The sequence below is a fragment of the Helicoverpa zea genome, chromosome 9 (assembly GCF_022581195.2).
Source record: "Helicoverpa zea isolate HzStark_Cry1AcR chromosome 9, ilHelZeax1.1, whole genome shotgun sequence".
Lineage (NCBI taxonomy): Eukaryota > Metazoa > Arthropoda > Insecta > Lepidoptera > Noctuidae > Helicoverpa > Helicoverpa zea.
The window spans coordinates 9469035-9495276 of record NC_061460.1 but is presented as its reverse complement, the minus strand read 5'-3'; the positions used below and the strand labels follow the sequence as shown (position 1 = coordinate 9495276).

Genomic DNA, 26242 nt, shown 5'->3' with positions numbered 1-26242 from the left:
ATGAACGCAGGTACTTTAAATAAAAAATAATATTGTAATCAAGCTATTTCAAGAATAATTAATTGAAATACAAAATAAACTTGAACATGATTATGCTTGTTTTTGATACGTGTTAAGTAGGTAGAGTTAAGTCTCCGTTAAAAGCGATGGTTATAATATAACTCCCACACAGTTCTTAGAATCTTAAGCAAACCTGTATCTACTTGATTTAACTTTACCAGGTTAGTAAAAAAGATAACAACGCCACGTGTTATTAACTTCTGCAAATTATTTTCAAACTTTTCACATAAAAATATAGCAGCAATTTAAATAAAAAAAATTAATCCGTTTCTTTCAATGTCAAAGTCAAAACTAAAATTATTTCAGAAATCAAACGAACTGGAAGCTGTAAAAACATTTACTACCAACCATTAACCACCCCGAATTTTCAATGCTAGTGGACAAAATTGACAACTTCAGACACTAAAACTTTACTCACCTTGACATTCCTCAAGTTTTAAAAAAACATCATAAAAATTTAACAGTTCTCTAGTTTCATAATTCTGTGGCAAAGACGAGGTAATCATCAATTTTCTTTATCCCCTGTGAATCAAAGCTGCTTACCCCACAGAGGTTGAGCTATAAGACACACACACACATGCACAGGTGAGCTAATTAAGAATCCTAGTAGCGAGCATAGCTTTCACGTGCAGTTTGAACACATTGCCATCATCAGATTGTACGTCAATGCCGATCCTGTTATGGATGTAAAGGGCTGGAAATGGCTCGATTAGTTGAGATTTTTGGACCGTTTTTGGCGTATCGTCGATATGGTATTTGTTTGAATACTAAGCATACAGAGCAGTAGGTATTGATCACCAAGCTAGTCGATTTCTAGTTGTTTCATCGCACCAAAAACTGCCTCCATGTAAAATTTTATTGTTTATGCATATTATGTTTCAGATTTCCTCTTTACTTCTACTGGGTATAGAATAGGATAATCCAATAATGACCAGATTTGCAATTCACACATTTACGCCTCCGTTGCAAATACTGCAAATCCTAGGAGCACATTTATACCACGCATCAAAACAAAAAAGAACTTATATCCCAACACGCACCAGAATTTACTTACCTATCGACTATCGATTCAGATATTGACTAAATCAACAGCGTCCTCAGTTTCGCCTGATTCAACACGAAGCGCCCTTTGCCTAATTAAGTGGAAGACCATTTCATACATCAAAACGTTTCCAGTTCACTTAACTCTACGAAATGTTTGATCCAAATCTATTGCTGGCTTTGTCAAGGTCCTTTCTGTAGTTATTTTAGAATAATTTTTGTATGTTGGGGGTTGGGGATAAAAAGGATGAGGAATTTTTGGACTTCAAATATAAGTTAGGTTATCGAATATTTATTTTTTTTATTTTATCATTAGGTCTTTTTCCTTTTTAACATCAAGACATGCTCATCATTCTAAAGAACTAGTTGTCCGAAACGTAGCACAACTTTTTCTATACATTATATTGAAATTGGTATTCCATTTTGTGTATTGTGAAACTTATGTATTCTTAGATTTCTAGATATGAAATCTTTCAGTAAAAACTCATTATGAGGTATGCATTAAGATTTGCAATTTTGACCATTATTGGAGAAGTCTTTAATTCTACTTAGACCAGCTTTATTTTGAGTTTGTTTCGAAACATAATTTTTCTGGCAGTTATTATTGTAATCTTTAGTTGTTTTCTCACATGTAGAACTTAGTCTGGTAGTTGGAAACTTGCACGGAGCTCTTAGAGTTAAGCGCCTTATGTGCAGATGTCAGAGTCGAGGAGGGCACCCGATCGAACATATTGTATCGTCACTTTGACTCGTTCCCAATAGCGTTGTTATTAACACGAGCGATTGTGACACATAATATTTCATAGATCAGTAAATTCAAGAAGCAAAATAAATTTCAAAAGTGTATCTATACTTACCATATAATATATAATATATAGGGAATTTTTTGTTCGTTGGTTTGTATCGTAAAGGGTCCGAAGCTACGCAACCAATTTGAAAAATTCTTTCACTGTTGGAAAACTCACTCTTCCCGAGCAACATAAGCTACGTTTTATCCCGGTACGGTCTTTGTTCCTACAAGACACGGGTGAACCGTGGGGAAACGGCTAGTTTTTTATCAGTCAGATCAGTAAATACAAGAAGCCGACTAGCCACTATGGCGCAAATGTCTTATTCAGTTTAGAAGTGCAGTATGATCGATCAATCGATCGGGAAGGTCAAACGGTGAATAAATTGAGGTGAAATAAAAAGAAAAACTATAGGTACCTGAGTGACCGTTTATTTTACAGCGAGACGCCTTTAGAAAGCTTTCTAGGTAGAAAACACTCAGCTACCAATCTAGATTTTAAATGAATTGTAGTTTTTTTTTTAAGCTATCACCATTTACCCGTAAAAAATGGCTACTAGTTCCACTAAGAATTGCAACGGAGCAACTTACCTGCACGGGAAGATTTAGGTAAATAATAATTCTTTGCATACTTTTGGTATGCAAAATACTGTTTTTATGGAAAAAGAAAAATTATGTGTCCAAGACGAGACCATAGAAATTCAAAAGCATGTGAAACTGTCACATACAATTTGAAAATCTATAAAGGTCTCTGCACACAGCGGGTGCGGCGTGGCGGGACGGGATGGCGACGCGACACTGAGCAGTTGTAATGTACTAGATACTTCGGACGACACCACACAGAGCCGTCCCGCTCGACGCGACGCGATGCGACGATCTAGTACATTGTGTCACGTCGCCGTCCCGTCCCGCCGCGCCGCGCCCGCTGTGTACAGAGACCTTAAGAGTCCTACAGTTAACGTACTCTGGCTGACATGATGAAGATGACGAAATAGTCATAGTTTCTATAATATTATTTTAGAAGCTTTAGGAAAATTCAGAGCGTAGTTTTTGATCAGTTGCCTCATCTAGTACCTCAACTTCAAGGCTAACTCTCGTTTGATTGATGATGTGGCGTATCAACCGGAGTGATGCCGGATCATCGCGCTAATGATTGATTACGGCGCAACGTCCAGGCTTCTTGACTACCTTTGAGCTTTCCATGTCTTGTTTTCCTTCTAAAAATAGTGCAGGACTGATTTTCATCTGTTTTCCCATACCTATGGGAGATTTGATATCGATATGTTTTGTTTACATCTTGCTAAATTGTTATTTATGTAAACTTAAGTATTTTTTAACTGTACACACAACACACTCACAGATACACACACACACAGTACAGTAGGTACACAGTGTGCACAGTAGGTACTACCTCTATATAAAACAGACAAACAGACATACACGCACACACAAATTTGTAAGGTATCTGAATTAGAATTAATGCTGTCAGATATTTCTACGTTTTTTAAATGTTATCATTTTGTATTTTTTATTTCAAGACATAATCATAATTTTGAAACCAATATCTTTAGACCGACTTTGCTTTTTATTGCTCTTTTCAAAAGTTTTAAAAGACATTTATGAAAATTGTATTACTCGTAATCCTGTAGAAAATTGCTACTAGGGATAATGTACAACAAAGTTTTATTTTATACACTTTATTATAAAAGGAATATCATAAGTATACGCATTATACATTTTTATATGAAGTTTATATCTCTATCACTTATAATAGTTATTGTTGCTCAAAACTTTTGCCATGATTTTACCGACCGCTGTTTTAAAAAAATCACTTTTGGCACTATTTTAAGTTCGTATTTTGTTTTCAGCAGAGATTTTTTTACAAGCATTTACATAAAACCCTTAAACGATTTAAAAACCCCCAATAACATCCCATAACTTATGACACGGCGTTCCCTAACCAAAAAGTGTACTGAAAGCAATATCACTATATCATCCCGTAGGACTCAATGGGCCCAATAACGTGCCGTTATTACTCACAATAAGGCGAGAAATTCGACTGGCCTCCTCGAATAAATGTCAGATATCCATAGCTTAAGTAAAATAAACAACGGACCAGCAATCTGGGAGTCTGGGACGTAAGTACTGGACGTGGAATGGGAACAATAACTATAAATAATGGTACGACTAGGAACGCAGTATTGAACGGCGACAGTTTAGAGGTACATTTACATATTCAACTGAAGAAATGGAAAAACTTGGTCGGATTCTGAGGAAGAAAGTGTTAGCAGGTAAAAAGAAAATGGCTGTATTTAAAATGGTTTTTGTTGCACCTTTTTTTAGGATATCCGTTTTTCGATCATTATAAGGTATAAAACGAACATTTCTAAAATTTTTTGTGGTATTTTGCCATTAAACAAACGGTATTAGTACAAAAATTTTGTGTAAGTACGAAAGTCTTCAGAAATCTTGACTAAAGATAAGATTAATTCCGGTATGTTTTATAAAAGAACACTGCTATTTTGGGAGGGTTTGGAAAACAAGCAAAACCTAATATTTTAAATGTGATGAAAGAATGAAAGCGCTGTAGGTATTTGCGAGCTATTCAAGCCTTATCCCATATAGGACTATTACAGATCTCAACACAAACTTATTACGAACCAAATCAACGTCTCAAATAACCAGAATAATAATAACAAACATCATAAAGCAATTTCGAGCGAAAAACGGTCGATCTTCCATTTCTAGAGCGTCTAGACCAATCTACATTTGCCAAATGATTGTGTATTTATAATAGTGGTTCAAATTTTCTATTAACCATTCAATTTAGTAACAAAACCGTCAATTTCTATGTTATTGTGATTAGATGCGGTCCGCTCGACGTGTTACGTAAATTATTTGGAAAATTGCTAATGGGTAGTGCTTTGTTTTAGTCCAAAGGTCTGTCACATCTTGTCAGGTGATTTTAGAGGTTATAATTACGTTAGGGATATATATTAAATAGCTTAGGTTTGTTATAGGTATTGTTCGATAGGCATGATTAATATACTATAGTTCGGCCATTCAGAGAATGCGTTCCTGACACGTCGCGATTGAACTGACGACGTAACTTTGCAATGGCGTTGCAGTTACGATAAAAATATTTTTGCTGGTTGTTTACCGTTTTAACAATTGAGGAGCATTAAAACAACATTATTATATCAATAATCAATGAATGTAGTTACGTCGTCAGTTCAATCGCGACGTGTCAGGAACGCATTCTCTGAATGGCCGAACTATAGTTCATATTTTGTATCGTTGCCTTGTCATCAAAATGTTTGATAAAAAAACTTTTTATTTTTGGAGTTGAATGCTACGCAAATAAAATGCATGATGACCTACACTTACGACTACAGAACACTTAGCAGTACTTTAGACTCTACAATTTACGCGTTATTTTGCTTGAGTTAAGAGTAAATAGAATAATTGTTTATTACCCTATCAAGTTAAAAATTATCCAAGCACAGATAAAGCTTTAGATTTAAAAGCAAAGTTATCCACGCCTTACCAAAACGAAGGTTTACAATTAGTGCTAGAGTCTCTAACAAAGTCACATCATGTTCAAAGTTGTTAAATTAGTTGCGAACACATCCTATGTCCTGCTAGTCTTTTATCTAAACTTTTCAACCAGAATTTACTGTTAGAAAATACTTTTAATTTGTCGCAGATGCGGAATAGAAACTGTTTTGTGTGATTAATTTCTTACTTGAAGAGAAAATTATTCGTAGATAGAAAATTAATTATTCAAAATGAATACAAACTGTATAGTGTTAGTTGGACCTTTATTTAATTTACCTTTTGATTAATGCATATTACTGGTTAGAATGCAGTGCTGTGTTTGAGAAATAAATAAGAAATCCTAAATAAAATACTTGTGACGAATTTTCGGTCTATTTTTACTCTTTTTGCTTGCGATGCTCAACTTAAACTAATATCAACACAAAACTGTTACCAAACTAAGCCAGACCGAAAAGGCACTATAAGCGATCAAATTCCTATCATGAAACTGTGCCAAGTACACCATTATTTACGGTCGTCTAGGAAATTTTACTTATAAAAGCACCAAGAGTACCCACACTCTAGACTAAACAGTTGACCGACAGTTGACCCGATGGTTGGCAACTTTTTTTAATGAAAGAAATCTCGATTCCAATTAATTGAAAATTTTAAGTCAAAGGTTTTTATTTCATAAAGAACTATTACAGGTGCTTAAAAAACGACAAGCTAGTTGCGCGGTTCCAAAAACTGGGTCTTATGGAAAAGAACCGGCTAGAAACACCATTGTTTAAAAAAAAGTGTTTACAAAGTTTTATCTACAATGCAAGTTGAACTAGGAAGTTATATGTATAAGAAAATTATGATATAAAGGGACTTTACAAGTTATTAAATTAAACAAACCAAGTAGTTCGATTATAGGCTAAATACCTGATCTGTGTAATGTGCGTACTACCATTCATCGTCATACTGATTAATGATCCAAAACAAACTATCGACCGACTAAAAGTTTGCAGTTTAAAGGTCTAAGATTTACTAGGGCCAGTGAAAACTCTTATGACGTATAAAAAACATCAATTCAGCATGTCGAGATCAACCGACAAGGAAAATGGGGGACACAGACTCTTCTCCCTTTGCGCTAAATTCATATAAAAAACGTGACAGGCGTACGGACTGTGATGGCTTCGAATGGGTTATTTTTACTGGATATGGCATTCAGAAACTATTTTCATTGGCTGATCTTATTGTTTGGAATGTTTACTTATGTAAATAGTTTAAACAAATTGTCTTAATTTAATAAGGCTAGGAGTTCATGATATAAACTGAAAGTCCAATTCTAAACTTTTCATTAGAACTACTTATGCTATTTGGGTTTCAGAAAAGACCTTATATTAGTTTCTGGAGGTACAGTCCTAATAAAATGTTGTGTCTCTCTTTAATCATTAAAGTACGCTCACCCTAAAATGACAGTTCACGTTTCTTTACATCAACGTTTTTCACTTTCCCGTTTGCCGCTTGATGAATAGCAAAGGTCAATGGCAGATACCGGGGTACCTCAGAAATTGTAATTTAGGGACCCCAAGATAAGTAAGCGGTGGTTTAAACTTGACGTGACAGTGTTCAGTAATAGACTACTACCTAGTATAACTGTATCAAGTTGTCTTTATTACCGTAATAATTCAATACTAAGTTCTTATACCGGGTTAAAAGTTGATAACACGAAAAAAGATACGAACATTTATTTAAACAGGAATTCTTCAAAAGGAACGAGATGAGGTTTTTAAGCGTGTTTTTAATAAAAACAGTCCCATTTACCAGAAATAATTATGAGGAATTTAGATTTTAATTACGCAAAGCTCGGAGCATCCTAAGTAAACATTTCGTTCAATTAGTACATTTCTTCAAAAATCCTTTTTTAGATGTTGCATTAAATTATATTTAGGCTGACTACCGTAAGCTCGGAAGTAATGAATTTGTTTCTCAAAAATAGTGTATTTTTGGGGTTTTTTGAGCAAATTACTGTCACGTGGTGCTTTGTAGGGGCCGGTGTATATTTACTTTAATCATAAAAACTTATTCATGCATCCGACAACGACATAACAAAATCTGAAATACGTACATAAGTATTTCAAGTACAAGTATCGTACGAGTTTAAGAAGATTCCGTCCGAAAAGATTATGGACTCTGAAACAGTCATGTTGGAATTTTTGTGTTCTGACAAAAACAAATAGAAATCGATGTACCTATTCATCACAAAAATCCCTGTTACTTTTACGGTAATGATCCTAAGTCGACTATGACAATTTTCTTTGGTTATCAGTCACGGTTTATTCAATTACCAGCATAATATAGCTTTAAAATCAGTATTTGAGCCATCACGACGCTCGTAAACTGCTACCATAAAAATTGACATCCTCATTTTAAAACCATAAAGCATTAAAGACAAGAGAATTATGAGATCCAAGCACTTCGAAAATGCCATAATTGGAACACGTTATAAATTTCAAGGATAGCTAACAACTCATAAATTGCGGGGAACGAGGGATACCATCTATGGAGACCATAAAATAGTACTAACATTCGCCTTTATAACGGACTTTATAGCACGGAGGATCTTGAAGCCATTAACGTAGTGTGAAGTGAATAAGATTAGGTATTTAAGTGTGCGTTGGTAAATGTGACGGTATATATACGGGAGTATTTGAAATGGGAATCAAATTAAATTGTTTGGGCAAAGAGAGGTGAACTGCTATAGTATTGAAGGGATGAGCAGATTTCGTAAGGTTACTCTCTTGTAAAGAAGAAACTCGCAGGTAGAGAGAAATAGCTTTTGATGAGGAACTATCACTAATAGATAGCATTGATAGTAATTTTTTATTGTACTTTTTTAATACTGCTTTTAAAAATTAAAGCTCCTATTAGTTAGATATTGAAAACCAGTTTCTTTCCTTTCTTTTTAGAACATTGTGTCCGGGTCTTCATCTCATGCACTCTATCCAGGGCTAACAGTATCGTCACTGTGGTAAGCATGTTTTAAATTATGATAAAATACTTCTGAACTTTAAAACACAGCTCTTACCTGTATCTACCTCGTCAGGTATAAATGACGATACTCCGACGTTCTCATGCATCATGGACGTCAGATATTATTGAAAACGTGTGGCTGCCTTTACATTGTTTTCGCTGTAATATTTTATGCACATAATACTTGCATGGTTAAACAATGATGCTCTGTATAGCGGGTATCGATGCCTGAACATTATGCTGCAGTTTTGAGAAGAATAAACTTACCCTCTTCGACATAATAAAAAGATAGTGTATGTATATGGGCGAAGAAAGGATTAAAAACCTTGCAACCACGCGTGTGCTTGCAACAAAACACCCTCCGAACCTTTAGATGTTTTCAAAATCTACATTAATTAATCAATTTTACCAAACGAAGCCGTGTAGCGACGGCTTAAGAATACATATGTCGCTACCCCTTTCTTCCAGTGGGTGTCGTAGAAATCGACTAATGGAGAAAATTGCACCGAACACCAGTGCGAGAGAAGGAAAACTCGGAAAAAAACCCTCTATCAACCCGTCTGGCCAGCGTGATAGCAGTAGGCTATATTCCTCTAATGTGCAGAACAAAAAAGCCACGGCCCCTAGTTCCCGGCAGTCCCGCTATTCCCGGTCACGGTGGCGACCGTGGTTACGGTGGGACAGGGGGTGCGAAGAATCTCCGGGTTACGGGAGGCCACCAAACACAACTGACTCTTGCGACGTACAACGGCCGCACGCTACGGCTTGACTCGCATCTGGCGCAACTCGAGGTGGAACTTGGGAAGATTAGGTGGCACATATTAGGGTTATGTGAAGTTCGAAGAGAGGGGGAGGACACCATAACCCTTGAATCAGGTCACCTAGTGTACTTCCGAGAGGGAGACCAACAATCCCAAGGTGGCGTTGGGTTTCTGGTTAATAAGCCCCTAGCTGATAACGTTGTGGAGGTGTCTAGTGTGTCGAACAGGGTAGCGTACCTTATCATAAAGCTCACCGACAGGTATAGCCTCAAGGTAGTGCAAGTGTACGCACCGACCTCGACACATTCAGACGATGAAGTGGAGGATATGTTTGATGATATATCAAGGGCCCTCCACTTCACTACAAAGACCCATTACACCGTTGTCATGGGGGACTTTAACGCTAAAGTGGGAGTACAGATTTGCGGCGAATCGGCAGTAGGATCCCATGGATTTGGAAGCAGGAATCATAGGGGGCAAATGCTCGTCAACTTCCTTGAACGCGAGGGGCTCTTTTTGATGAACTCCTTTTTCAAAAAGCAGCCCCAAAGGAAGTGGACGTGGCAAAGCCCCGACACTATGACTAAAAATGAGATTGACTTCATCATGACGAACAAGAAGCACATATTCAGAGACGTCTCCGTGATCAATAGGTTTAATACCGGTAGCGATCACCGACTTGTCCGAGGCTCTCTGAATATCAACTTCAAGGCCGAACGTTTCCGTCTGATGAAGGCCAGGCTCCGACCAACACTTCTCCAAACCATGACAGGATCCGAAACGTTCCAGTCAAATCTGGAGAACCGATTTGCCGCCGTGGAAACCACAACAGACGTTAACCAGAACCACGAATATGTGGTTCGGATCCTCAGGGAGGAAGGTTCGAGATTCTGTAACATGCAGCGTAAGGGCAAGAAATCAAAGCTTTCGGAAGAGACATTAGGGCTTATGAAGAAACGACGTGAAAACCCGCCTGTCACTTCGTCAGCTAAGCGGGCTCTAAACCAAGAGATCAACAAGCACGTACGACGTGACCTCCGGTGCTCCAATATTCTTGACATTGAAAGAGCAATTGAGCTGAATCGGGGGTCAAAGGTGTTCGTACAATCTCTTGGAAGAAGCCACTTGACGAAGCTGACCACAACAAGTGGAGAGGTCGTTTCTTCGGTGCCGGCAGTCCTTTCGGAAGTGGAAAATTTCTATGGCCGGTTATACGCATCGCATGCATCTCGACCTGATCCCGGAAATGAGGATTCTAGAGCCACATTAACACGTCATTTCACCGAAGACCTGCCAGAAGTCAGCAGTGGCGAAATCGAGATCGCTCTGAGACAGCTCAAAAATGGAAAAGCCCCTGGCGAGGATGGCATTACAACAGAGCTTTTAAAAGCAGGAGGTAAGCCCGTACTGGGGGAGCTCCAGAAGCTTTTTAATGCCGTCCTGTTTGAAGGGAGAACTCCAGAGGCGTGGAGTAGGAGTGTTGTCGTCCTGTTCTTCAAAAAGGGAGACAAAACCCAGTTGAAGAACTATCGACCCATTTCCCTCCTAAGCCACGTATATAAGCTGTTCTCAAGAGTGATCACGAACCGACTTGCGCGAAGACTCGACGAATTCCAACCACCGGAGCAGGCTGGGTTTCGGAGCGGATACGGCACCATAGACCACATCCACACAGTGCGGCAGATTATACAGAAGACCGAAGAGTATAATCAGCCCCTGTGTCTAGCATTTGTGGACTTTGAGAAGGCCTTTGACTCGGTTGAAATCTGGTCTGTTCTGGAGTCCCTGCAGCGTTGTCAAGTAGATTGGCGATATATCCAAGTGATGAGATGTCTCTACAGATGCTGAACGACCTGGCTGAATCTTCTCTACGCATCGGCCTACGGATGAACTTGGACAAAACCAAGGTCATGTTCAATGAACATGTTCTACCGGAACCGATTGCGATACACGGCGCCGTTCTCGAAGTTGTTCGGAAATATGTATACCTCGGGCAGACATTGCAGTTAGGTAGAAACAACTTTGAGGACGAGGTGAATAGGAGAATTCAGTTGGGTTGGGCTGCATTTGGGAAGCTACGTCGAGTCCTAACATCGTCGATCCCACAGTGCCTAAAGACAAAAGTCTTTAATCAGTGCGTCCTACCTGTCATGACTTACGGAGCCGAAACGTGGACACTGACGGTACGGCTGGTCCACAAGTTTAAAGTCGCTCAGCGGGCTATGGAAAGGGCTATGCTCGGCGTTTCTCTGAGGGATCGCATCAGAAATGAGGTAATCCGTCAGAGAACCATGGTCATCGACATAGCCTATCGAATCAGCAAGCTGAAGTGGCAGTGGGCTGGCCATATTAGCCGAAGAACCGATAACCGTTGGGGTAAACGAGTTCTAGAGTGGAGACCGCGCCTCGGCAAACGTAGTGTAGGACGTCCTCAGGCACGGTGGAGTGATGACTTGCGCAAGACGGCTGGCAGGAGCTGGATGCGAGAAGCCGAAAATCGATCTCAGTGGCGTGCACTTAGAGAGGCCTATGTCCAGCAGTGGACTGCGATAGGCTGATGATGAACCAAACGAAACAAAACTCACAACATAATTTAAAAATAAAAAACACAAATTAAATAACTAAAACCAATTCATCAAAAGGTAAAGTTTGATTATCTTACCGAAACCCCTTCTCCAGTTACAATCTACAATAGTATCAATTTCCCTAAGGCCGAGCTTACATCAGATATGATATGATATTTAGATGTTTTTAAAAGCTACATTAAAACAAATCTATTTGGCCGAACAGACCATAATTATATGTACATCCCAATTCAAAAATAAATACATTAAGAACAAAAATTGAATAACTATAATAAAACTCCAGTTACAATTTACAATATGTAGTATCAATTTCCCTAAGGCCGAATTTACATCAGATATTTAGATTTTTTTTAAAAGCTACATTAACAAATCAATTTGGCTAAACGAACACACAACACAATTCAGAAATAAAAACAATAAGAACAAAAATTAAGTAAATAGGTAAAACCAATTCACCAAAAGGTAAAGTTTGATAATCTTCCCTTCTCCAGTTACAATCTACAATAGTATCAATTTCCCTAAGGCCGAGCTTACATCAGATATGATCCCAAAACGATAGCCGGATCCCAACCGAGTCAAACATACACGATATTTCCTTGTTTGTGGGTAGAATTTTAGCTTTGTATTCCGACGTCCGATTTAATAAAGCAAGTCAGAGGAATGACGGATATTATTTTGAATGCGAATCTATTTTAAGAAACTTCAAATTTCGGACAAGGTAAAAAGTATATTGCTTTTAAAGTCTAAATTTGTGAAAGAAAGTCGTGTAGTAAGACTACTTATAACTCAAGAATAGCTGAACCGTCAAAGCTGAAAATTAGATGGGAGGTAGCTTAGACCCGGGAGAGGACATCGGATATATTAGACATTTTTGTTACTATCAGTTATCTCGGGACGAGGGTAAAACCACGGGTGGCAGGTAGTTATAATAAGACATTCTCAAGGGAATAAGGAAATTATTGCTATAATCATCTATTTACATTCGTATTTGCGTTTAAAAACTGTAACCGTAACTGAGACCAATAAAAATCTTTTATTATCCCATTTGGTTTACCCATCTAAATCAAATTAAGTCATATATACATCACCGGCAGGTGATTTACGATATTTTCTCATTTGTTTCCATGACAATTTTTTTTTTCGTAACCGATTCGGTTCAAGTTTTTCTAATATTTTTGCAGTAAAATAGGCAGATTCTTAGCTAGGTTTTTTTGGATATTATTCATTGTTAAATTATGGTGCTTCTGACATTTAAGTTTTAGCTAAATCTGATCAAAATATTGTTTACACAAACATGTCTATGACATTTAACAGAGATGTAATACAATTTACACTATAATATTGTAGGCATTGAAAATAACATAGAACGAGTACAATTTCTAATTCCAATCTTACAGAATTTCAAATGGAGATTGGGAACAAACGATTATATTAAACTAACTTTGAGGTTCCTCAATTATACGTATGACCGAGTCCGATTTTACTTAATATACTCAATAAGGAAAGTTATATTACTTTTGTTCGATTTCATCTCTATTCCTGATTAGCCAGGTGACTATCCGAACGTTTGATCGCCATTTTGGGAATTCACTTTCTTTGCTCGCCTTAAAAGTTATCGAGTTTCCCTTTTATACTGTTTCATTATTGTCTTAAATATGTATTAAAGAGCTTCGGTGCTTTTTAACAAGATTTTTTAAGTATCTTTAAAAATTGATTTTGCAATAGAGACTCTCTTTTGATGAAAAAATAAAAAAATCTTAAGTATTAAAAAGACTAAGCAAACTGTGTGTTAGAGATTAAAACGGTACCAATCAAGAAATATTTCTCTTTTAAATTATGTTTCCTAAAATCTAAAGGTTTATCACGTGGATGTATCAAACCGTGAACAGAAACTTTTAAAAAGAGACTAAAAATAAATGGCCCAGAAAAATATCACTGTACGTGGCAGCCAAGCCTTGGCAGGCGAGGAATACCTAGAAATAAGGAAAACAAAGGTGAGTTTCTTGCCAAGAGTGCTATCGAATATTTCTACAAGTTTAACTACAAACACGTAGAGAGGATCGTAAGCTGTTAACATAAGGGACGCGCGCACGTCTCGATTGCATTGCTCGAATCGAGAAAGGCTTTTATTGGATGCCCTTTATAAATGGGGTACATAATACTGTATAGCATTGGTCTATTTTAAGTTGTTTGCTTGTAACTCTTGTCACATAGGAGTTTCGCGGAGGTAATCTCCACAAATTGATAAATAGTAGTCTATATCTTTCTCAGCGTTATTTGTGTAACAAATTCAATTAAATCGGTTCAATAAAAGTTACTTTCTCATTTATTAGTATCATCAGACTATCGCTACAGGCCATCACTACTGCTATCCATTGAATTCTAGATGATTCTTTTTTGTATACCTAAAACCTCGGACTAAAGTTATTGTATATTTTTAAAGTAGGTAGGTACTTACTTTTTACATAATTCTTATTTGAATTTCGTTTCTACCTTCCACCAATCATAACTGTATATGGTCCATATCTACTATACCCCATCACTCTCCAAAGAGAAATACGCTTAATATTCCAGCCATGTACAAACAAAAACTTATGAGGCACTTAAATATTTTTGCACACACAAATATACACACAGCCAAGAAAAACTAGGTTAAAACAGAACTCAGACGAGATTACCCGACTGAAACCGCTTCCATTTACATGGCGAGCACTATCCCTCAGTACCCTGGCTTTAGTAAAATAAGTTAGTACTTTGTTCGCTTTAGCTTATAGCCTGACTTATTTGTAAGTAGCGTTTGAAATGTCTGAAATGTGTGTTTTTATACCGCGGATCCTTTGCTTTGTACTTCCTACTTATAACGCGAAAGTTTGTGTACATACAAACTATAGGTATGCATATATCGATATTTAACGCAAAAACTACTGCACAGATTTTGATAAAACTTGGACTTCTGGAACCCATCCACAGACCTAACGCGCCAAGAGCTGCAATCTTACAATATTTCGCAGCTTAGATTTGCACATTATTTTTTTTTCTTTATGTTATGTTTTTTTAACTCGACAGCCATGAAGTGTATTGTGTGCTGTTTCATGTAACAACTAGTCAGGGGTGTATTCTATAGAACACTTAATTATCTAGCTTTCAAACAAAGTTTTCTCTACAAAATAAACATAATTTCCAGGAAGAATCTAAATTATTCTCATAATGAAAGTATTAAGTTAATACGGAACTACATTACTGAGATAGTATTAAAAAGGATTTTTTATAACTTAGTTAATGTTTATACTTAATTCTTGCTAATAAGTGCAGAGTGCATTTGCATTTTTTCCGAAGAAAACTTTCATGAGAGAGCTTGTTCTTTTCGTGCTTTTATTTCTACTAGGAATCATATAATTATGAGTGTCAGTATGTAGCTTAAGTTTTCTCAGTGTAATTTTTTGCTAATACACTTATTGCAACATGGAAATGTTTACATGTTATGTACAAGTAGTATTTATTCTTTCTAATTTATTTAACAGTTATAACTGGTTTAGCAACATCTACAGAAGAAGCAGGTTGAAAAACTTTTGTTACAATCTATTCTTTAACAAGCCACTAGGTTGCAAGTTATGAAGGTTCACCCAGCGCAGAAATTAAACAGGCTGTTACATAATGTTCTACGCATAAAAAAACAAAGAAAGAGCGTCTCTCAATTCTCTCTAAATATAACACTCAAAATAATAAAATTATCTCAATAGCTCGTAGTAATAAATACCCGAACAAACCCTTCAGTAAAATTACGTACCGAAATTGAAGATAATGACAGTCTGCGTACATTGAGTATCATTAAGATGTCGATTAAGGTCGGCACACACGTGTTCGCCGCCCAAGTCACGGCCGCTAGGGCTTACATACAATTTCGTCTCGTCCCTACGTGATTGTATGAAAAGGCTTATATTATAAGACCTTTTTCTTCTGAAGAAAATTTTCTCCTAATTGGGAGTGAAGCAGTCTAGATTTATGAACGCTTAGAAATTATGAATTTTTAAACGGAGCTAAAAGTTTTTCAGTTCAAGTTTCTAGACTGATAATTTTAAGTTTGCCTTTTTTCGTGTCGTGAATTACGATAATAGCTACGGTATAAAGTTAAGTTTTATATAGATTTAAAGAACACTTATAAATATATTTTACATTCAAAGCGTTTTAATTTGAAAAGCGACTATTTTTATGGACCATTACAATCGCCTTCTAGTAATTATTGTTTTCAAGACCTACCTTATATAAACACAAACAACATTCACCTTGAAAAATAAAGATAAAGTTCTAGCAATCCAAATAGGTAACCTAAAAACAACTATGTAAGTTATTACCAATCTAAATCCAAAACCTCAATATTTTGATATCACGATTTAAATAAACGTTTTAGTAAAGATACTACGTCTATGAAACAAATACAGTCTATCTTTTGTTTTGACTTGAATGTTCTGGAAACTTTCTCCTCGTATTGAAAATATTTGCCATATTGTATGTCTGAATATATTATGCTAAACAACTTATGTACTCTCTTAAACATTTGACGTTTTCAGTTTTCGTTCATAGGTCAATGACACGACTGTTGAATATGAAAACAAAGTTCGACTTTTATGGAAAATATTTTGCTTTTGATTTGTGATTTTGTAAGAAATAATATTATTAAGTAAGGTTTAAGTATTTAAGAATGTTATGAAGTAAACGCGTCTGATACAGAAAGTATATTATGTAAACAAAAATTAATCCCCTTATTTCAGAATGATTTAACAATTTATTTCTCTTTCATCAGATTTTACACGTGTTTATAGGACTCTTAAGAGTCAACCATCCTATTTCATACCTATTTACCTATGTCAGTACTTAACAATCAACACCTGCAACTTCTTAGATTCCACAAAAAATATTAGCTACTAAATCTATGGGCACTACCATAGTCATCATATACGTTTTATATTCCTTATTTATTTTAATTAAATTTTACGCTTGTCTAAAATAATAACACGATTATAAACAACACTGCTAATAAACCTACCCTAAATTTTCTCAAACTTATAATAACAACAAAATACTGAGGTGTTATTACAAAAGAAAATAAATGAACCTTTTAGAAAACACTTGATTGCCTTTCAAAAATGACTTTCATAGTTCAAAAGAATTAGTCTGCCACTTCAAAACATAGTATTTTCAAGATTGCCATTTTAGTAAGGTCGTCTGGTATCCACGGTTGAGTTTTGAAACTTTCGACGGGGCTTATGACTTTGTAGTCGTGAACGTGGTAGGAATAGAGAAACACGGGCTTTGATATAAGTGCCTCCGAGGCCAACACTTGTCTACAACTTGAGGTTATTGTAAACATGTATCAACTCGTAAATAGGAACGTAATTGGATTAAAGATCAAAGGAGGTCATTCATATGTAAAATTGCGCCTTATTCTTTGCAAAGTACTGGCTGACTTCTTGAACTAGGTAATTAACAATGGAGAGTTAGGGGAGATTAAAAGTTTTACCATTGTTCAATCGTATCCATATTTATTCACAGTGTATCTGTAAAAAAAATACCAATGTTCCTTACTCGAATCAATATGAGACGTCATGGCGTGATATTTTACTAGATATCATTAAACGAATATCGTCGGAACTAATACCTATTACATTTTCTTTAAGTACATACATTTTTGCTATTTACTTTGTCTACTAATGTCCACGGAGGACGGAATTTTGTTCTCCATTATCCATTCATCATAATATTCACTTAAAACAGAGAAAAAAGCACCAAAACAAAAAAGAATCGAACTCCAGTCAAATGTTCGCTATCTCAGCAATTCCTTCAAAACACGGGCCGTTTGTACCCCATGTCGTTACCATGGTGATTTATTATTATTGGTCCCATTTGTTTCTTTAGCATGCATGTATATCCACAAAGGATTACTTTATACCAATAGATATTGCTACGTGAAGAGAATTTTGCCTTTATTTTTTACTTTTTGGTTTTTCTTATGGGAGATTGTCAAGGCTATTATTAAGGCAAGTTTATTTAAGGTTGACAAATATTTACGCAAAGGGTTCTGAATTTTAAGTGGTTGGTGACTTGCTACATTTTATCACACTAACTAGGTAATTTAATTAATTAGGCAGTTTCTGAATTAGACCTAGTAGCACCTTCTTCATTATTAAGTTTCTAAATTCGGCTCTTAACCAGGATCTAGGAATATGATTGTATGATTTAGTTCGACATGTGTGCCCTTGGTATTTAAGTTTAGTATCCCTGCAATGTAACTTTGGTACCAGTCTTGTGTACAGACTCTTTTATTGATAGGTAATATCCTACAGGTTTTAAATATACCTACCTGCACCAGACTACTTAATAATGCTCTACACTTAATAATAGTATCACACCATCATCACATGTAGCAAACTACTTAGGTATATTAGTTCGAATATGGCTAATACCTACAAATCGGCTCATAAACCCATTTTGATGAAATATTGTAGCAAAATTAATATTTAAAAGATCATGAAAAAACAAAGGTTTTACTCTGGGGATTAGAAAAAGATTTCAATCAGATCGGCGTTAGATACCTCAAAGTTTTATTGAATTAGTGACTTCAACCGGCAAAGTTTAACGATTGCTTCATATCTTGAAATGAAGTTACTAACTCGTTCAAAGTATTCTATACCTAGAAGATAGATAGCCTTGATAGATTCAGTTATTCTTTTCCACTTTAAGTCATTGTTGAAGATTTCGTTTTCATATTTAACCTGATAAAAAGCCTGTTTTATTTTTCTTTAGATTAAATATGAAATATCTCTCCATCACAACAAAAAAACTTACCTGATTCCATTGCTTTCCAGTCTTCCTTACAAAATTGAGTACAGCGCCATCTATCCAACGCCGCTCGAACTACGTGGTCCGCGACACCTGAATAATGAAGTTTCGTCGCACGACTGACTCCATGTAGATTGTAGCTCGCTTCAGGAAACTTCGAATAAACTTCCCGCCATTTTTCACGTTTATAGTTTTTATTGCAAACGATTTGTTGGTGAAACTTTGGCGCAGTCAAAGCGCGTCGCAGTTTCTGTTTTATTTTAAAAGTGAATCGAGAGAATATTCTAAAATGTTTTAACTTTGGTTCTGCAGTATATTTATTAAGTTTCAGCATGTTTTAAAAACTTATCTTTGGAAAATAGGTAGCGCAGTATAAGTTCGATTGTTATTTGAATACTTCAGATTTCTTTGGTTCTTTTGTATTGCATTTGTATCTTGTATTTACATTTACCTTTTTTTTATCAAAGATGAAGTTTGTACTTACCGCCAAAAAAATACATTCCGAACAATCGTTAATATTAGTTTCTTTTAATCTTTCTCCTCTGAGAAAATTGACACCCCATACATAAAAATACTAATAAAATGGACCATTTACCACCAATTTAATTAAAACATAAATCACACCTACTTAGGTACCCCTTGCACAATCATCGAACTATTGAACAGAAACTATTGAGAACTATATATATATTGATAACTAACTATTGAGAACTATTGAGCAGATTACGCGCGAACTATCGTTTATATAACTATTGATACTCAACTTGTGAGCCTTCGGATTACAGTTGTAAAATTATGCAAATTCATCCCACAGAATTCAAAAGCCGGGACCTTGTGAGATTTCTTGTCCCAATAAAATTTTATCGCCTTTTTTGCTTGATAATGAAAGTTCACAATCAATATTGCCGGGGTATTGAATTTTATCGTTCTTGTGATAGGTTCTTATGAATTTAAGTGCTCATCTTGATAATATACTTAGCTTTCAACTTGATAGTAGGTAGGTACCTACTAAAGAATATATTATTTTAACTTTTTTTTTCACGCACACATTTTCGTTCATTCTTAAATTAATCACACTGCCTAACTGAATTGATTTAAATGAAATTATGCGCACTCCTGTTCAGCACATAGGTATAATTCATTGATATGCAGTTGATTTACTTAATTCTTCGAAATTAATAGTTTGTGTTTGACCTATGGATATGAATACGTGTCACGTGTAATTTCACATTTTGATCTGTTCAATATTCCGTCAATAAATTAATTTGTATGTGTTACCTTTAGCACTTTGTACTAATTTTCATAAATGTCCAGGTGCTTTACCTACGTAATGTATAAATGCTAGAATGAGTTTGTTTATTTGAAGGAAGACACACACACACGCGTATGTGAATACGGAGTTTTGTCTGAACCGATTTAGAAGAAAATTTGGCATTGAAGTAGGTAGATGCAACCCTGAAGTTTTCTTATCTTCTTATCCGAGGACGAAACCAAGTTTCTTTAAAGTCTAGATAAGTAAAATTATTAATTACTAAAAATATTTATGTCCCTCAAACACCACAACTTCGTGACTCCAAAAAGCATGTCAATAACCGTAACTATCTATTTATTATTTATCATACACGAATTATTCTTTCCCCCTTTTTAGCTTCTTGAATAATAGCTCCCGGATCCCCCCTATTATCCATGAATAACGACGTCAGCCACGCGACCATTACATCGCATTTTAACAACAACAAAAAATATCGCATTACTTCTAATGACTCACCCATTATTTTTGTGCTAGGGTACATCTTCCTCCTCCATCAAATAAAACACAGATTTTCCGCATTTTTATTTAAAAAATAATATAAAAGGATTAACATTTCTCTAAATGTAGGAAGAAAATGTTTTGAATGAAGCTTCAGTTTATATACAAATAATATTCTCTATATTTAGAATTATAGAAGACTTTATAATGGACCATCACAGATGGGATTGTAGTAAGTTTGGAATACAAAAGTGCTGAGTTGACGATATGCAAAAGTAGATACATAGGTGCGACTCTAATGAGCGTGACAGATTTAGTAATGAATAGAGAACTTACTGAACAATCAAGTATCTTAAACTAACATAATGTAACAATCAAAATGTACAAACAAACCTAGTTTTCAACAGTCCCGTATTCAAACCTTATTTTTACACAATCCTTAGCTTTATAAGCTATCTATTTCATTGTACACTTGTCCAAGACCACACTAAAAGCAATATGTCCTAGAGGCATCGTTTATGCCTCCGTCGTCGTGGTGTCAGCCATAGTAATAGTTACTAGAGTGAGCTCCTAAACTCCTAGGGCTCGTCATAATATTTTGTTCTCCTTCTTCTTCGTTACTTCTACTTCTCGTAAACCTGGGTGCCATGTCTCTCGTGTGTGAAGGCACGTAGTCCACGTTACCATACATATTTGCTTCTGGAGCAGAAGGATATATAGTACATAACGGTTTCATAGCCCGTATAGTTCCTCTACTCCCTGGAATGTTCTTATACAGTATCATGTCTGGGTGCATCGGATCATGGAACGTTCCAGATATGTGGCTGATGTCCGCATCATTATCAATATCAGAAAACGCGTCATTAAAGACATTTGGAGCTTCTGTTGTATACATATCCCCATTCTTAGAATGATCTGCTTTACGTTTAATATAGCATTTAATAGCAATTGTTACTCCAATAATAACAATGAATATTAGCAGTCCTATACTAACAGATAATAGTAATATCGAGTTACTGTGTTGTGGTTCTGAAACAAACAAATATTTTCTAATACCAGCGCGAATATTTGTACGAAATTAACTAATGCGTTCTAGTTTCGGTTCGGCACAAATACATTGATGTATTATGTTTGTTAGGAGTTTAATTGGTTGACTCGAAATTTATGGATCGCGTTTGAACATGACATATTAAAGGTATATTTTATAGGCATTCGCACAAGTTTAAAAGGCTTTGTCAGCTATGACAATATACGATAATTCCATTGCAAATATGATTTACTTTATTTATTGTTGGTTTGATGGCCGAAAACACAAAAATGTAACAAGCTTCTATTACCTTCATTTCTGTCAATATTCTTTTTTGGTTGCTGAAGTGTAGTTGTCTCAGCCTCCGGTCTAGTGGGTGGTACATCTTCATCGAGAGATGGTTGCAGGGCACGATCAGCGCTAGGCTCTCCCCATTTTTCACCTGCTTCTTCTAACAAAATATAAATTTGAGTAAGAATCATCCTTAAACTTCCCCTTTCATTCTAAAGTTTTCTAAATTACCTGATTCATCAAAAAGGGCTTTGCTATGATCAAAGGTAGTGGAACCCTCATCCCTTTCAGCTGCACTCTCATATTTTTCTGAGAGGACACCTAATGGCACTGAAAAAGAAAGCAATACTTGTTATAAAGTTTTTATAACGCTCAGATGGTAGGTCACTGTTGGTACGAAATAAAAAATAAAAGACAATCTGAACCCTAAGTATTTTACCTGCAAGTATTCGAATGCTTCAAATTCACCATCTCTAGACAAGTTCGCATTTTAATTCTGAGAGCACAAAGGACGAAGATGACACTAACGCAGCTATAGATTCGACTACTTTACACCTAACAATAGAGGAAAGAGCGAAGTCGCAAGGTAAAATACAGATTTGCATTGTTAAAACTTACAAGATGCATCAGAATAGGGTAGTTCGAAAGTTGAAGAAGTTACGCAATTACTAGTTGGAGCGTCTCCCAAGTTGTTAGAGGTTACAACAGATTCAAGAGACGCTGTAGATGAAGCAATCTTCTGATTAGTGTACAACTTGAACACAGTTTCTTTAAACTGCTTGGTGAACTATAATTGATAAACTTTAACCGGCTAAAGGAATGGCAACGAACGCTCAAATGAACAGTGGAAGCTCCATAAATACTTTTGAAATTGTCAACATTGTAAATTCCGTTGAAATGTGCTTGGAATAAAATGTATGCGAAAATAAATTGAAAGGCGTTGAAATATTTAACAGATAAGTAGTTTTACGAAGCGATTTTTTATTGGAATGAAAGTATTGGAAAAAGACTTTTGTTGTTAATACATAGATTCAAAACACTAAAATCAAGTGAGGTTGTTAATTACGTGTTCGACGGGGTCTACAAAAACATTTGGGAATATAACCAATGCCTTTTATAAACATCAAATTTAACTTAAAAGTCCTACTTCCTACTTATAAATGTGAAAGTTTGTGAGAATGTATGGATGTATGTTTGTTATTCAATCACGCAAAAACGGCTGGACCGATTTGATTGAAATTTGGTATGTAGATAGGTGATACCTTGGATTAACACATGGGCTACTTTTTATCAACACACCACGCGGGCGAAGCCGCTGGCGGAAGCTAGTTATCTATAAAGTTATGATAACTTACCGCAAGCATAAACGACTTTCAGATATGGCCTTGAAAGTTGGTTGCAAGAAGAATTGAAAGTTTTGCTGTTGGCAGTGATCTGGCACCGGCGCCTTCCTAAACACAGCTGTATGACTGTCTTCACTGCATGAGGAGTCACGCATGCTGGAGACAAAACTACGGATTAAAAAATATCTATTAATCATTCATGAATACGGACCTTGCTATAATAAAGTACTAAATAGTAAAGAAGGTAAAAAAAAAATTAAAAAAAAAAACTTTTTTAAAAACAGTGACATTAAAAGTCACATTTTTTCTACGGAGTTCAATACTCTGTCAGAAAAAAAGAACACATCTTTATCTATATTCCTACGTACATTAAAATACCGCCTGTATATTAACTGGAACCTAATCCCAAACATACAATAAGTAGATAAACAAATCAATAGACTATTTCACAGTCCCCAATTATCTACCGCAAACAAACACGAAATATTCACACATTAAAACATTTCTTTTATTTTTCCTGGCCATAATAATTTCACTAATTTGGTCACTGTCAAATATGTAACGTATTTCAGCTACATACAATAATATAGGACATACCACACCCAACCATTATGGATGACAAATGGAATTAACACATTTAAAATATTTTCCACGAAACACTGTGACTTCTTCGAAATTTTTATTTAGTTTTCATACATGTATAAAATAGTGCTTCTCGTGAATTTAGTGAATTTCATGATTAACTGATGTAAACTGAATTTTCAATGAAAGTTCGGCTCATAATGATATTAACATTAAAACTTGTGTTGATTACTATATAATTAACGTAATTTTCAAAGGGAATGTGATTCGCTTTGATGTTTTACTTATTGATAGTAATAAAAATGGTTGTTTTATACTAAAAAAAATAAATTACCCATATTAATTCAGAATACAGTTTGAAGAACTTACTTTGCTATAGTCCACATATAATATACAAACCCAATCTTTTTATTACTCACATGTACCCAAATATTCGTAACACACTGAAGCCTATTAATTAATTTATATATTAGGCCTTAGGGCCTAGACAAACTAGAATAAATATAATAATATTCTTCTAACTTGCCGAGATCAAGAATAACAATAATAAACCTAATTAAATTACTTGGGTTTGCTTATTAGTCTACTGAAAGGCCTTCATTTAGTTTCTGTCTTCTTAATTTCTTAGAAGTTATTGAAATTTCCTTTACCTATTTTCTTGGGCTGATTATGTTCTTTGCAAGCTTCAATATTATATTATACAGATTAATATTCACGACACTTCTCGGAAGTCATTAGAGAGGTCATTTTCTTTATGACTATTTATTATTTTGGACATGAGAATTGAAAACTTTTGTACAAATCAACTTTTCATATATAGTGGTACTTTATTTGCCCATCACTTGAGAATAGAGACGTACTATGTTTTAATTGCATATTAAAACAAACAAACAAATGAAAAATGGTGTTAAAACAATAAACTCTTTCTATTCACTATAAGGGCCTGTACGCACTGTCGACTAGTCGCTGGTGACCGAGTCGCCAGCGACTATGACTTTCATAAGTTTAAATAAGGTGTTACGCACTAAGTCGCCGGTTGTTGCCTTTATTTCGGTCGCCGAGAGACTAAGTCGCCGTCGACTTGTCGACAGTGCGTAATAGCCCTAAATAAGAAGTACCTACACTGACCTTGCATTACATGAGTAAAAAAAAATGTTAGCCAATATTAAGTATAACCATATAACCAAGTTTCTCTAATATACTCACATTCATCAGGCACTCCTTGAGTCTGAGGACACGTGACGGCTTCGAAAGCCGTCCTTCCATACAGAGCATCGAAGATAGCAATCCTGGAGTGAGGGTTACAACTCAGCTTGATCACGTCACCTTCGCAGGCGTTCCTTATTCGGAACTCATCTGTGGAAGAGTCAAAACTATGAATAGTGCTCTTGAAATTATAAATATGGCATAATTTAATGATAATGTCTAGAAATTGTCACTTTGTCAAAATTCTGATGAAAATTCCTCCAAACATTCATAAATTCATTCAAAACCAAATATATTATATAGTAACTACTAACTTTATATTCTAACACCTAAAATGTATGTTAGTTTAGGCAAATATTTCAGGATTTCCTCGTATTTATTGTCGAACTGAAACTAAACATTAACAAACTGTATCGAATTTATAAATCATATGCCTATTAACAAACTAATATTCCGCTAATCCAAACAGCGTGCAATCGAAAATCAACAAACTGAAACATTATAATTATCTCATACGTTAGCAAATCCCGGTATAAAACGCAAATATTAATGCTATAAATTCCGTTTCTAGGGCGTCGAGTTAATGCTGGATTTAATTACGATAATTGAGTATCACTTTTAACACTAATTAGTAGGGAATCACGTTATCCGTGGAGTATCGCCCTTTGTTTTTCCGTAACCCTTTAGCGTCCATTAGCATGTAATATAAAACCGCCAATAGGATAAAAGCTTCGGTAAGTGTTCGCGTTTCAATTAGAAGAGTGTCCGAGTGTAACGCTTGGCTAAGGTGGTGGCTATAAGTAATATTAATGACGCCAGCAGACGGACGGTTGAAACGTCACTTCCTTATGGTGAGTGATTTTTATTGCCGCGTCATGGTCGGTACCTTATTTTAGTAAATGGGGTTGTTGAGGTTAGGTTATGGAGTTCAGAAAGGGATCTTAAAAAAAGTATTTTGAGCGGTGATATAAAATTAGAACTAGAATACTATTGGTATTAATATTCAACACAGTAGGTAACTTGACATTTCAAAAGTCATGCAGTTTAAAATTTCAATTTCACGTGGCAATTCAAAGAGATGAAATTCTACACGCAATTCCTTCGTGTCCAAATAGTGCATCGAATTTATAATCTTTTAAAAATGATATTTACCATTAAAGTGTGTAACAATCAAACAACTTACCTATCAAAAGGCAGTTTAAATAAGACCTTTGTTTAAAAATCATAGAATTCCATTACATTGTGCATAATAAATCTAACGAAGAGAGAGAACCAGTTTATTATCTTTAAAAAAAAACATTACTTAAAACAAAATTGAGTTAATTTGGTTAACTTAGGTTTTTCTTATTACACACTTTCAAACACAATGTAGGTACATAGCTACATAACAAGCAAAGAAAGCTAATTCATATTT

General features: G+C 35.4%; 1 protein-coding gene across 3 annotated transcripts in view; it reads right to left on the bottom strand.

Moving 5' to 3' along the window:
- Window positions 1–20450: 20450 nt before the first annotated feature.
- The window catches only part of LOC124633523, a 41159-nt gene continuing 35367 nt past the window's right edge, over window positions 20451–26242 (bottom strand). The window contains exons 4-8 of one of the 3 annotated variants that reach the window (XM_047168773.1): window positions 24829–24978; window positions 23053–23208; window positions 21929–22027; window positions 21717–21857; window positions 20451–21408 (exon numbers count right to left, since the gene is read on the bottom strand). In XM_047168773.1, coding sequence (XP_047024729.1) covers window positions 20918–21408; window positions 21717–21857; window positions 21929–22027; window positions 23053–23208; window positions 24829–24978 — 1037 coding nt within the window. In that variant the 3' untranslated portion in view covers window positions 20451–20917. The remainder of the gene's footprint in view (window positions 21409–21716; window positions 21858–21928; window positions 22028–23052; window positions 23209–24828; window positions 24979–26242) is intronic. The other 2 variants (XM_047168774.1, XM_047168775.1) reach the window with 2 other exon arrangements.